The 12,881-nt window shown below is 55.3% G+C and overlaps 1 protein-coding gene across 4 annotated transcripts in view; it reads right to left on the bottom strand.

Moving 5' to 3' along the window:
- Nucleotides 1-426: 426 nt before the first annotated feature.
- The window catches only part of KIF1C (kinesin family member 1C), a 22,185-nt gene continuing 9,730 nt past the window's right edge, over nucleotides 427-12,881 (bottom strand). For 3 of the 4 annotated variants that reach the window (XM_067716914.1, XM_067716912.1, XM_067716911.1), the window contains 7 exons: nucleotides 9,839-9,918; nucleotides 8,896-8,990; nucleotides 5,452-5,535; nucleotides 4,882-5,068; nucleotides 4,663-4,735; nucleotides 3,254-3,868; nucleotides 427-1,656 (listed from right to left, as the gene is read on the bottom strand). In XM_067716914.1, coding sequence (XP_067573015.1) covers nucleotides 973-1,656; nucleotides 3,254-3,868; nucleotides 4,663-4,735; nucleotides 4,882-5,068; nucleotides 5,452-5,535; nucleotides 8,896-8,990; nucleotides 9,839-9,918 — 1,818 coding nt within the window. In that variant the 3' untranslated portion in view covers nucleotides 427-972. The remainder of the gene's footprint in view (nucleotides 1,657-3,253; nucleotides 3,869-4,662; nucleotides 4,736-4,881; nucleotides 5,069-5,451; nucleotides 5,536-8,895; nucleotides 8,991-9,838; nucleotides 9,919-12,881) is intronic. The other variant, XM_067716915.1, reaches the window with a different exon arrangement.

Here is a 12,881-nt window from a genome sequence, read left to right as displayed (position 1 = left end):
AGAACTTTCAAATAACTAAGTGATTCAAAGACGCAGAAACACCACCCCCCACCGCCCTGTCCCCCAAATGCCTCTATTTCCTGTTAGGAACAGCCACTTGGGCGTTGCCAGGCTGAGACTCCCTCTTCCTCCCCTCTCATCCCTCCCTCACCTCCCTCCAGGACAATGACAGCAGTTTTGGGGGCAGAGATGGAGACACTGGGTAAGCAAAAATGAAAGGGATATAAGGAATGGGTTACACACTCAAGAGGAGACGTGATGCTGAACATTCCAGAAACCATGATGGAAACATTCTTCTACCTTGACCTGAGTGGTGACCTATGCAAAAATTCACCGAGCCGCACTTGAGATCTGCACACTTTACTTTCATATAATCTAAACCTCCATTGAAAACCAAAACCAAATGACCACCAGCCACAAGCTCCCTCTGTTTTCCGTCCTTTATTGAAAGGTCCCACATCCTCAGGGACCCCAGGCAAACCAGACGCCAGACAGGTCCCCCAAATATAGCAGGAGGCCTGAAAGGGGAGAGGAATGACTTATGATCCCACCACACCTCCCTGGAAACAGAAACCCACCACAGACGGACAGACAGACAGGGCCAGGAGCGGGGAGACCTTACCCCCCTCTAGGTTCTCTCCCCTTTGCCCCCACTTGAAAAGAAAGTCAAACACCGACTACGCAGCACCCCAGCCCCCCACCCACCCTAGCAGCGTTTGTGGGACCCCCCCCCCACAAGGGGCAGCCCCGAGGCAGCTTCCCGTCACTCTCCTTCACTTTGGTTCGCTCCTGGCAGCTCCGTGCCCTCTTCCTTCCTCCCTCAGCCTCCGGCCCAGTTACCCCTACATCTTCTATCACCTACTCGGACCTTCTCTCTGGTCTCTAGGGCCTCCTGCCCCAGGGCTTCTGGGGAAGCAGCATCTCCTCCCAGCGAGGGGCTCCGCCAGGACCTCTCTGCCCAAGATGTGGGACTCACACGGCCGCCCCACTCTCCTTGAGGTCAGGGGCTGAGCGCTGCCGTCTCATCCGCGGGGGCGTAGTGTATGGGGGGTAGCGGGGCCCTGGGGGCCTCTGGGCTGGGTATGGTTGGGGCTGCTGGGGATAATAGTTGTGCTTTTTGGGCTGGAAGTGCTGGGGTTCGGGCTGTGCAGAACCCCCTCCCCGGGACCGGCCCCCTCCGTCCAGGGAATTCCTGCGGGGACGGTGGGACCTGCGGGGACTTGGGGGCCTGCGGGCAGGGGTGGCCAGAGAGGGGGTGAGCTCCTCAGGGGGCTGGGGTGGCACTGGGGACTCCCCGGCCCCCGCCCCCGGCCAGGACTCGCGGTGCTGGGGGTTGCTCTTGAAGGGGAAGCGCAGCTTGCAGTCGTGAGGAGGCACGAAGCGGGCGGGGGGTCTGCGCAGCCCCCCGCCCCGGCCCCCAGAGCCCTGCAGTCCCTGCAGCCGCAGCTGCTCCTGCTTGAGCCAGCGAAGGCGCCCCCGACGGAAGGCGGGGTCCTCCTCCATCAGCCTCGACACCCGCTCCCAGCTCGACAAGGGCGGCGAGGAGGGCCGCGCGGGAGGTGCTCGGTCACTGGGGGTTTCCTGCTCTGCTGCCTCAGACCCTTGGGGCTGAGCCCACGTGGCCTCACCGGCTTCTTCATTCTCATCCTCGTGATCCTGGGAGGGAGAGGGGGTGGGAGAAAAGGGGGCACGTGAGGAGAGTGGAGTCCTGAGGACGTGCAGATTCGGGAGGACAAGCTGGAAGGCCCTGGAGCAGCTAGACGTCCGGGGTCCTGAGAGAGAGAGGCATGGAGATGAGGAAGCTGGAGGGACACTGGTTTAGGAGCCCGGACCCAGAGTCGGGTGGCCGACGCAGTCCAGGTGTGCCACCTCCTAGCTGTGGGTCTGGATCTCCGGCTTGTAGCCTCTGTGCCTCAGTGTCCTCACATGTAAGATGACATCAACAATGACAGTACCTATCACATAGGGCCGTTGTAAGATTACCTGAGAAATTCTACCATGCCTCACCTAGTGGGCACTCAGCAAATATTGCTGAATAAATGATGTGCCCTGGGGATACAGCAGTCAACAAAGAGGGAAGAAAAATACCTGCCATCATTTTAGTGGACGGACACAGTTGATAAATAAATAAGAAAAATATATGGTATGGTACATAAGCTGTACTTCCATGAAATGTTAAATATAAATATATGTGTTTAAGTTATTTAATATATATTATTTACATTATATGTAAGTACCATGTTATATATTTTATATATATTTTATATAAATGCATATATGTGTATATATTTTATACACATATAAAAATATATATTCACATGGAAAAGACCAGAGCAAGGAAAAGGACAGGAGGCCAGGGTGGGGGTAGATGCAGTGAAAGGACAGGAAGAGATTCACAGAGAAGTTACCATTTTAGGGAACACCCAAAGGAACTGCGGGACGAGCTCTATGGCTCTGAGAGGGAAGGGCGTTCTGGGCAGAAGGAACAGCAGGTGCAAAGGCCTTGAAGCAGGAATGCACCCAGCAAGTTCAAGGAACAGCAAGGAAGCCCAAGGGTCTGGAGAGGGGAGAGTGAGGAGAGGCGTTAAGAGCTGCATTTGGAGCCGTAAGCCTTCAACACCATGACTACTGCTATAACTGGCTGCCTGTCATCCCCCTTTAGAAGGCAAGCGGGAGCGCGGCAGAAATTCTGTCTGTTGTGAGTAACCCCAGTAGCTAGCACGATGCCTGGCACACAGTAAACACTCAACTATTTACTTGTTGAGTGAATACATGGAAAACGGGTAGGTGATAACACTCCCACTCGCAGGGCCACTGTGAAGGTTTACACGGTGACACAGGAGAAGCACTCAGCACAGCGGCTACCAAAGGAAGGGTCACCCAGGAGAGGGGTGGTTCTAGGAGTGGTCACCTATGGGAACATTCATTAAGTGGTAACTTAAGGACTGTACCCTTTATATCAGTGGTTCTCAAACTTCACTGTATTTCAGAACCACCCGGGGTACTTACTATAAATGCAGATGTGTCCCCAAAGATGCTGATTCAGTAGGTCTGGGGCAGAACCCAGGAATCTGCGTTTTCAGTTAGTGCCCTGGTGATTGTGAGGCAGGTGATTCACAAACTATGCTGTGTTAAACTTCGATAAGATTTTTTAAAGGAAGAGGAGGAAGGAGGCTGGACTCTGAGGTGGGAGGTTCAGGTTGCTACAGGGGAGAGATGCAGGCGGGGACAAGCCGGGCCGGGCCCGTCCTACCTGGGTCAGGGGGATGACCCTCTCCATGCGAAGCATGCGGTCCCTCAGGGCCTGCAGCTCGCGGTCCTTGCTGCTGTTCTGCAGCTTCACCTCCTGCAGGATCCCCGTGAGCTTGTCGATGTGAGCCCGGAGGTCCTCCACCTCTGCGCCGCGGGCTCCCTCCTCACTGCCGCCACCTCCACCTCCGCTGCCTTCCTCCTCGCCCACCGTGTCCCAGACATCCCGGGCCACGGCCCTCCAGGCGTCCCCGGGCCCCTCAGGCTTGCCGTAGGTGCGGCACAGCTCCCGCATCTTGAGGGCAGCCAGGGCCTCGATCTCGGCCCGCCCGTGGCGGAAGTCGGCCAGGGCCACCTCGTAGCAGATCTCCTTCACTGCCTGCATCTTCAGGTCGGCCATGGTGGCCCAGCGGGGGTCTTTGCCCTGCAGCCGCCGTCGCTGGGGGATCTGGTACACCCTGCGGGGGGCCCTGCGCTTGCCGCTGCTGGGCAGGCCGCAGCGCTTGACGATAGTCTGGACCGTGGTGGGCGGCAGCTGCTCACGCAAGGACGAGATGAGCCGCCAGCTCTCTTCGCAGGAGCGCTTGTCAGAGTCGTCCCCGCTGTCAGAGTCCGCGTACTGGGGCCACAGAGAGGGAAGACAGACGGGGAGAGGGCTAAGGGCACCCCAGAGCCATGTGTCCCAGCGACATGGAAACACCGTGGTCAGAGCGGCTCGGTGCTGGGTGCACGGCTTAACCTCTGCTCGTCTGCACAGTGGAGGTAATGACGGCACCTCCTCACAGATACGTTTTGAGATTAATGTGCTCAGAGCGTGTGGCACAGAGAAAGCGAGTATTAGCTGTAGCCGTACCAAGTATGGGTTTCGTGTGTATATATCGCTCAGGATGCGGTTAAAGATTTGAAAGTAAGTCCATTCAAAGAACAATCTTTTTTTTTTTTAATATTTATTTATTGATTTATTTGGTTGGCTGCGCCGGGTCTTAGTTGCGGCATGCGGGATCTAGTTCCCTGATCAGGGATCGAACCCAGGCCCCCTGCATTGGGAGCATGGAGTCTTAACCACTGGACCACCAGGGAAGTCCCCAAAGAACAATCTTAAGTAAATAACAACACGGGCGGTACTTGGATTTGGTAAAAATCATAAAGGTGGCACAGGTTCAGCTAGAGTCCAGGAAGCCCCAGTCACCTGGGAGGAACCCTGCATGGGTTCCTCCCTGGGTCACATTTCTCTCCTGTCTCCTCCTAGATGCCACCTCTACCCCCTAGCCCCGGGCCCACTCCCCACTCTGGCTCAGGCAGGGTGACCAAGCTCAGAGTCAGGCTGAAGCTCTGCCAGGCCGGCTGCTCCAGTGCCCACCAGCCCACCTCCCGCCTCTGCCTGCCCCACCGCACCCCTGGCCAGCCCCTCACCAGCCGCTGCTGCTCCAACAGAAGATCAGCCTCCTCCTTTTCTTTGCGGTACTGGTTCTCCAGATCCTGCAGCCTGGGGTTGGGTGAGGAGGGGAGGAAGAGCTCTGAGGTTCTGGAGCCACCTCAATAGGGCGTCTGACAGCAGGAGGGTGCTGGGGGCTGGGCACCTGGGAGGGACGGTCAGCAGGGCCCTGGGGCGCAAGCACCCTCCCCACGCACCTCTTCTCCATCTCCAGCTTGATATCAATGCCTTGCTGCTCCAGCAGTTCCTTCTGGGCAAAGTTCCAGTCGACGGGCTCGAAGGGCGGTCCTGGGGGCGGGGGGACCCCTCGCTCCCGCTCTAGCCGCGCCTGCTCCGGGTGATTGAAGCGGAAAACGTGGTTCTTGCCCATCACAATCCTGTTCCCTGGAGATAGGAGGATGGAGAAGTGGACTCACTCGCCCACGGCAGCACACCCCTCCGCGTGCCCGAGGTGCACAGGGCCTTGCCCACAAATCCCAGGAGCCCCAACACAATCTCTTCCATCACTCCAAATCCAAGAGCGGCTGGAGCTGAGGCTCCCCTAGCTGGCCCCAGGAACCGCCCTGTCCCTGACAGCCAAAGGAAATCAGGAGCTTGGCATCCTCTTCCTGTTGCCCTGAGGCAGTGAGACAAACCAAAACCTGACTCCCTCTCTCTTCCCTTCCCAGTTCCGTCTTCACATTCCCACGCTGTTTCCTATTTGTTTCTGGGTCCTGCCCAGGAGTCACGCAAGAAGGGCCCAGGACCCTCACTGCCCCCTCCTCTACCTGACTTCAGCACCACAGGCTCAGTCACAAGTTTCCCGTTGACATAGGTCTCGGCTCCTTCACAAGGCTCCAGGGTGACCACCACTGAGGCAGGGAGAGAGGAGAGGGAGCGATCAGACCCTGGGGTGGGGAGGGGTATGGTCACAGATTCCCACCCTGCATTCCCCCCAAAACACATATACACCCCCAAGTCCCACCACCCAGTACCTGTCAGGGGTGCCATGGCCCCTCTGGTGGCAGGCAGCACGGGAAAGGAAGAGCAGAAGGAGGGTTAGAGCCCCAGCTACGATTCCCAGGAGCCTCTGAGGGGGCTCCCTTCTCACCCTGTGCCATCCTCCCCAGCAGCGGCTTAGCAAGCCCGGAATCCTCAGAGGGCGTGGCCTCGCAGGTCCAGGTGGTCGGCAGGCCCTGTCATTTCTGCCTTCCAGATGACCACTCCTTCCTTCCCAAACAACACTGCTACTGGCCAGGTCTGGATTCCTACAGCAGGCTCCTAGCCCCACTTCTGTCTGATGCATCTTGCACACTGCGACCTAACTAATCTTCTCAAGCCACAGTCAACTATCTTCAGTCAATATCACTATTTTCAGGGGAGGAGATAAAGCCAACCCAACCCAAACATCTCTCAAGGTGCTCCTTGTACAAATCACCAAGCCTGCTGCTTGCTGGGACATGAGGATGCCTGAGGCACTTCCCTGTCCTTGAGGACCAGTGCCCCGTTGTCACAGAGGGGCCCCCGTATTCCAAAGACCCAGACTCTATGCCTCCTTAGCTGAGGGACATTAAGCAAGTCACCCGATTTCTGTGAGCTATAAAATGGGATAACAAAGTCTTTCTTTACAGAGTGGCTGAAAGGCTCAAATAAAGTGATGTGGGAAAGAGAGTTCTTATTTACCTTACAAGGAACAGAGAAACCAGAATGAATGGTAACGTAAGGCAGAGACAAGCCTACGGACGCTGTAGGAGTACAAAAATAGCAAAGAGTAACTCGGCTTAGGGGCAGAGGACTGGGAATGATTATGGGAAAGTGGTAACTCCTGAGCTGATGCTAAAGGGAAACTTGGATGAAGGGGCAGAAACGATGGAGAAGATGTCAGACACAGCTAAAGCATCACCACGCCGGTGACCAGCAATGCAAGAAGGTGGCAGAGAAGAGGAAGAGGTGGCTAGAAGGGTACCAGTCTATCCCCGCCCTTATTTCCCACCACGCCCCCAATTCATCCATCCATTCCACAAATATATTGCACCCCTATGATACGCCAGGCACTATTTTAGGTCCTGGAAATACAGGAGAGAGAAAAACCAAAATGCCTGGTCTTACCGAGCTAACTTCCACTTGGTAAGAAAGATGATAAACAAGTAATTGAGCAAGTAATCTAAAGGCAGGGTTGGGCGGGGATAGTTGTTATGGAGGGAAATGGGGCCAGGTGAGAACCCACACGAACCCACAGCGATCTGAACCGAGGCAGCCCAGGACTCACAGCACAGGCCCTAGAGTCTGCCATGCTGCGTCCCAATCCAGTTCTGCCATCCTCTAGCTGTGCAGTCTCGGGCAAATTCCCTAACCCCTGGGAACCTCAGCTCCCTCACCTGTGAGCTACATGTGAAAATGCAAAGGCACAAAGTAGATGGTAAGTAATAACTATTTTTCTGTGTTCACACCTCTATCCGTGCTGCCTGCTCTTAGGTGTCTTTGGTCAAGTATTAAATCTTAAAGGCCCAAATGGACTAACCCTTTATACAGCCCCCATCATTTGGGGCACAGAACCATCTGCTGCTTCCACGGTGATGTAACCTATTCGGGCCTGTCACCTCCCCAAACACACCCTGAGCTCCCGAGGGTGGGCTGCCTCCACAGGCCTTGTGTGGTTTTGGTATCACCCCAGTACATGGCTTGAGGGAACCGCAGAACAGGAACTCGGTAATAACTCACTGGGCTGAACGGATTCAATAGCTCGCAGCCCACAGGGCCGGAAGCGTTTGCTGCTGCTAGAGACTTGAACGAGACCAGAACAACTGCATTAATCCACTGACCAGAAAATGGAACTGAAGTCCACCGGGCAGGTCTTCAACCTGAGCTGCAGGCCACACGAGAGCATCTTTTCTTATTTTAAGACACACGCTGACCACGGGTGCCCTGTCTCCTGTCCCCCAGAAGCATCAGACCTGAGGCACATAGCACGGGCTCCAGGTGAGGGAGAGCTCAGGTGTGACACGGCCAACCTCCCTGCCCTACTCACTTCCCAGACCTTAACTTCACTTGGGCACAACTGAACCCAAATCAGTCCATTAAAAAAAAAAAATGACCTGGACTTCCCTGGTGGCGCAGTGGTTAAGACTCCACGCTCCCAATGCAGGGGACCTGGGTTCGATCCCTGGTCCAGGAACTAGATCCCACGTGCCGCAACTAAGAGTTTGCATGCCACAACTAAGGAGCCAGCGAGCCGCAACTAAGGAGCCCGTGAGCCACAACTAAGGAGCCGCCTGCTGCAACTAAGGAGCCCACGTGCCACAACTAAGGAGCTGGTGAGCCACAACTAAAGGAACCCTTGAGCCACAACTAAGGAGCCCGCCTGCTGCAACTAAGGAGCCCATGTGCCACAACTAAGAAACCGGCGAGCCACAACTAAGAAGCCTGCCTGCCGCAACTAAGGAGCCCATGTGCCACAACTAAGAAACCAGCAAGCCGCAACTAAGGCACCCGTGAGCCACAACTAAGGAGCCCACCTGCTGCAACTAAGGAGCCCACGTGCCGCAACTAAGGAGCCCACCTGCCACAACTAAGACCTAATGCAACCAAATAAATAAACATTAAAAAAAGACCCAACCAGAACAAAACGGTGACCTCAGAATATGTCCTAAGTGGTACTTAACCACGAACATTGTTTTGTTACTTGTCAGACAGACTACTACCTACACCCTGAGGGCTTGTGATTCCTAAAAGCTTTTGCTGCTGTGGCCAAAAACAGCTAAAAACTTCTGAAAGTTTTGGAACCACAGGGAGACATGGGCTGACTAACTGCCTGAAACTTTCGTAGTCATAGCTACATAGATAATCAGGTTTTCGGAGATAAATTCAGATATCCCACTGAAAAACCTACAGGTTTTCATAAAAAACGACTAGGGTGCTATTTGAGGCTAAAAAATCAAGGAAGAGGGCAGATCTCCTCTTCCCAAAACCTCACCCTCTGAAGCCACAGTCTTCTGTTTCTGCCTTGGGGACCCTCACCACTCCCAGCTCATAACAAGAGTCTGCGCCCTGAGGGCAGGTGCAGATAGCAGGGCCCCCACTGCTGACCAGGAGTTCGAAGCCCCCTCTCAGGGCGAGGACACATCCTGTCACGTGGCGGCTGCACTCCCAGGGCCCGAGCCAGGGCTCGGTATTCAGTGAGGGACCTGTCTCTCTCTGTCTGGTCACTCCAGTCTCGCCCCCTTAGCCATTACCTTCTCCGTCTGGCTGAGGGATGCTCCGGAACAGACAGTGTTGCTCCCGAATGAACTGCCCAGTCAGCTTGATGTCCACATCGACCTGGCCGACTCTGGGGAAGCAATGGCCAACAATTTCTGAGCATGTGCCAGTCATACATATACCAAGCCCCTTCTGAACACAAGTTCAACCAACTGAGTAAGCCAAGTATAATTATTCCCATTTCACAGATGAGGAAGCTGAGGCTCAGAGAGGTAAGTAACTTGCCCAAGGTCATGCAGCCCGGCAGTGGTGAAGCTGGGATGTGAGCCCAGATCTGCCTGGCTCCAAAGCCCACATCCTCACTGTTATACAGCAAAGGGGGAAGGGAATCTGGAGTGGGGTGGGTGCCCTCAGCCTTGGTTCCTGCATCCTTCCCATGATGATCACCAAGGACAGCTGAACAGCCTGTGTCAGCAGAGGAAGGAGCACCCTCATCCCTTTAACTCCAGGAGGTGACCTTGGAGGCGCTGAGCCCCAGGGGTTCATTAGCATTAGCCAGTGAAGTTACCTGTCATATAGGTACTGCCCTCAACAGCATTGGGCCAGGGTTATGTTTCCCTTCTCTCTCCCACCCCAAGGGAGGGTCCCACTAAGCGATGCCCAGGCAGTGGTGCTGGGGGCCAAGAACGCAGCAGTCCAAGCTCCCACCCACTCTCTGCCCCAGTAGATCAGGACCTATCCCTGCCAGTGCTGGTTTGGTTTGGTCCCAGGAGGGGTGTCACCCACTCCAAAGCGGTGGGTGGAGGCAGGCTCAGCAAGTTCTCAGGAAGCCTGGAGCTAACAGGGCTGCAGAGGAGCTGTCCTGAGACGTGGGGTGTCCCCAAGAGATCATTAGAGAAGGGAGTCGCCAGCGTGGCCCTCCCTCTGCAACCACACCCTAAAAGGAGAGGCTGCCCCACGGGCCCAAGCAAACACTACCTGGTGACACCATCTTTGATGTGGTAGAGCAGACATTCAGACATCAGGGGGTCTTCATTCAGGTTCACCAGGTGTGGAGTCTGAGGGGGAAGGGGCGGCAGTCAGGGGAGAGCCACCAGGGGTGCGGCCAAGAGGGAGGGAAGGCGCTTGGCAGACATCCCTGCAGGCTCCCCGCTGCGCCCCTACCCCTCACTCGGAGGGCGAGCTCTCCCACCCCCTGCTCCCACTCACCCCAATGCCTTCGGGGCAGCCTGACCCACCCCCTCCCGGCACACAAGATGCCCCCACCCTTCCGGCCCCTCCCCAGGCCCCATTTCTTCAGAGGCACCTGGACACTCCAGTCTCCCTGACCCGAAACCTTAGAAGCCACCTGCCCTCTCTCTGCTTTCCCTGTATTCCCTCTGGCCCCAGGGCTCATCACTTCTTCCCTCAAAATATATCTTGCCACTTCGAGAGGGGACTGCTCAGACCTCTCTGGCCCATGCAACGCATGCCTGCCTGACTTGAGTCTGCTTTTCATGCCGGTACTCCTGGGCGTCCTCCACGGCAGGGCCCCAGCCCACTTATCCAAGCCCCTTTGCGGGGCCCCCTCTCCCCTTCTGTGCTCGCACCCAGTGGGCTCTGAGCACTCACTCCAAAAAGCCGGGCTCATCCCTGCCCATCCCCTCGCCTGCAACAGCCTCCCTCCTGGCCCCACCCCCACCTGTCAAAATCATTCACTTCCGGTCCCTCAAGGTCTGTCTCAAACGCCACTTCTTCCACAAAGCCTTCCCAGGCCTTCCACCCGAACGCAAGATCCCCTGCCTCTGTTCTGCAAGGATATACCGTGGCCTTTCTATGTGCAAGACCCCACTGTGGTGCCAGGCAGGACAGAGATGAGTCACACCTAGAGGCTGCTGCCCCGTTGGTCAGGAAATCAGAGCCAACTTGGGGAGATAAGACTTGTCGTGGAAACACCATTGCAGGTAAGAAACACATGCCTCATAATAGACTTCCTGAACTTTTCACGCTCTCACTTAGCTCATTCATTCATTCATTCATTCATCCCACTGTATCCTGGGAGGGGCTCATACACAAAAATGAATAAAATGAAGACCAATGGGAGCTCATGGGGGTCAGGGGAGCTTCATGCAAAAGGCAGTATGGGAGCTGGTCTCTGATGATAAGGAGGACGTGGACATGAACAAGGAAGAGTGTTTCAGGTGAAAGAGGAGTCTGAACAAAGGCACGGAGGCAGGGGAGCACAGGGTGTAGGGGAAGACAGCGAGCAGTCAAGGCCCCATCTTTCTGTGGGAGTCCCCGAACAGGAAGCCCAAGGCTACGTCCACAGTGGATGCGTTGTGTATTTGTGCATCGGCCCCTCCAACGATGACTCTGCAACACTTCCTCTTCTCCTGAGGGATGACCACGCCCCTCCCGACACTGCAGTGTCAGGCCTGCTTGGGAATGGCAAACACGGATGGGTCCTGGAAGCAGAAAGCGATCTATCCCTCGGGAGAGGGGACATGATTTAGGGCAGTGCTTTTCAATCTTTATTCAGCCCTGGAACCCTTTGTTCACAGGAAACCTTACCTAGAAGCCTAACACGTCAAGCAGATAAGCAGAGAGCTGCTCAGGCCGAGGTGGGGGCAGGGGACCCAGAGTCCAGTCCTGCCCCCGCCTCCCCATTCCCTGTGAAGGAAGCTCCGAGCCAGGTTTGAAAATTACTGACTTAGGAAGTCCTTAGGCCTGGTGGCGAGGTCTCAGGAAAGAAGGGGCTTTCCCTAAGGCCCTTGGCTCTCTCCAGGACAAACTGGAGCTTCTGCCCCAAGGATCCAATTCTCCACTCGACGTTTCCTAGGTTGGAGTCACCCCCACCAAACCCGTTTCTCCTGTGAGCCTAACAGCTTTCTCTCTGAAATCCACATGACTTTTAAACTTACGAGAATGTCTCGCCACCTGGAGAAAATGCCGAAGTTACCTCCCCTAAGATGCTTTTTTTTTACCAATCAGATGGGCAAAGATCAAGAAGTTGAAGAGGATGAGGGAACACGGGCTGTCTTGTATGATGCTCTTGGGAGTGTAAGTGGGCATGGTTAAAATCTCTGGAGGCACGCTGGCAAAAGAGATCAAAGTTTTACCTGGCTACTGGTGGCCCCCAAATCTCCACTTCTAGGAATATGTTCTACAGACAGCAGACCATTAGTAAGACTATCTTCTGTAACGTTGTTTATAGTATCAAAGAATGGGAAATGACCTAAATGTCCATCAGTAGGAAGCTGGTTAAAAAAAATTATCCTACGTCTATACAATAGAATATTCTGACACTGTGGGGGAAAAAAAAAAAAACGGACAGAACTGTGATACACTGATACGTGAAAAAGTAACATGTCAAGTGTGGAACCAGCACCACGGCAAAGAGGGGCAATGTGTGCATGCGTACGTGGATGATTATAACACACGCCTGTACGTGCAGAGACTACCTCTAGAAGAACACATCAGGAGCCAGCAACAGGACTCGCCTCTGGGAGGGGAACCCGAGGGTGGGAAGGAAGGAGATTCCCTTTGCACCTCACTGTACAAAGTCAACGTTCCCGGTGGGGCGTGCCACCTTTACAAGAACAACTAAGAACAAAACAGAACAGAAGTCCCTCCTGTTGGTCCCAAGCTCTAGCAGGTGGCACCTTGCACAGTGTGAGCCTCTCCAGGAAAGAAAAACCCATCCATCAGCCTGTCCATCCCTTTCTACCTTTCCCTAGCCCTGCAGCTGTGGCAGAAGCTCCACAGGTACCTGGCACCCCCAGGTGGCTGGCAAGCCATGCCGAGAGCCCCCTGCAGTGCCTCCTCCCAGATGTGCGCCTCTGGGGGATCCCAAAGCCCTGGGTGCCCAGCCCCGGACCTGACCCCTCAGCCCTGCCTGCCACCCTCAATCACCCACTGACAGCTCTCTCGCCCCTGGCCGTGCCTCAGGATAGGCAAACCCCTCTCCTCTGTCTGGATCCCTGTTCAATCATCCCTGCTTGCTCAGTCACCCAGACGCCATATCCGTATGAAAATCGGAGGG

Source organism: Pseudorca crassidens, chromosome 19 (genome assembly GCF_039906515.1).
Source record: "Pseudorca crassidens isolate mPseCra1 chromosome 19, mPseCra1.hap1, whole genome shotgun sequence".
In the NCBI taxonomy this organism is placed as follows: domain Eukaryota; kingdom Metazoa; phylum Chordata; class Mammalia; order Artiodactyla; family Delphinidae; genus Pseudorca; species Pseudorca crassidens.
Note: the sequence above shows the minus strand (reverse complement) of the source record. Positions and strands in the feature narration are given on the sequence as shown.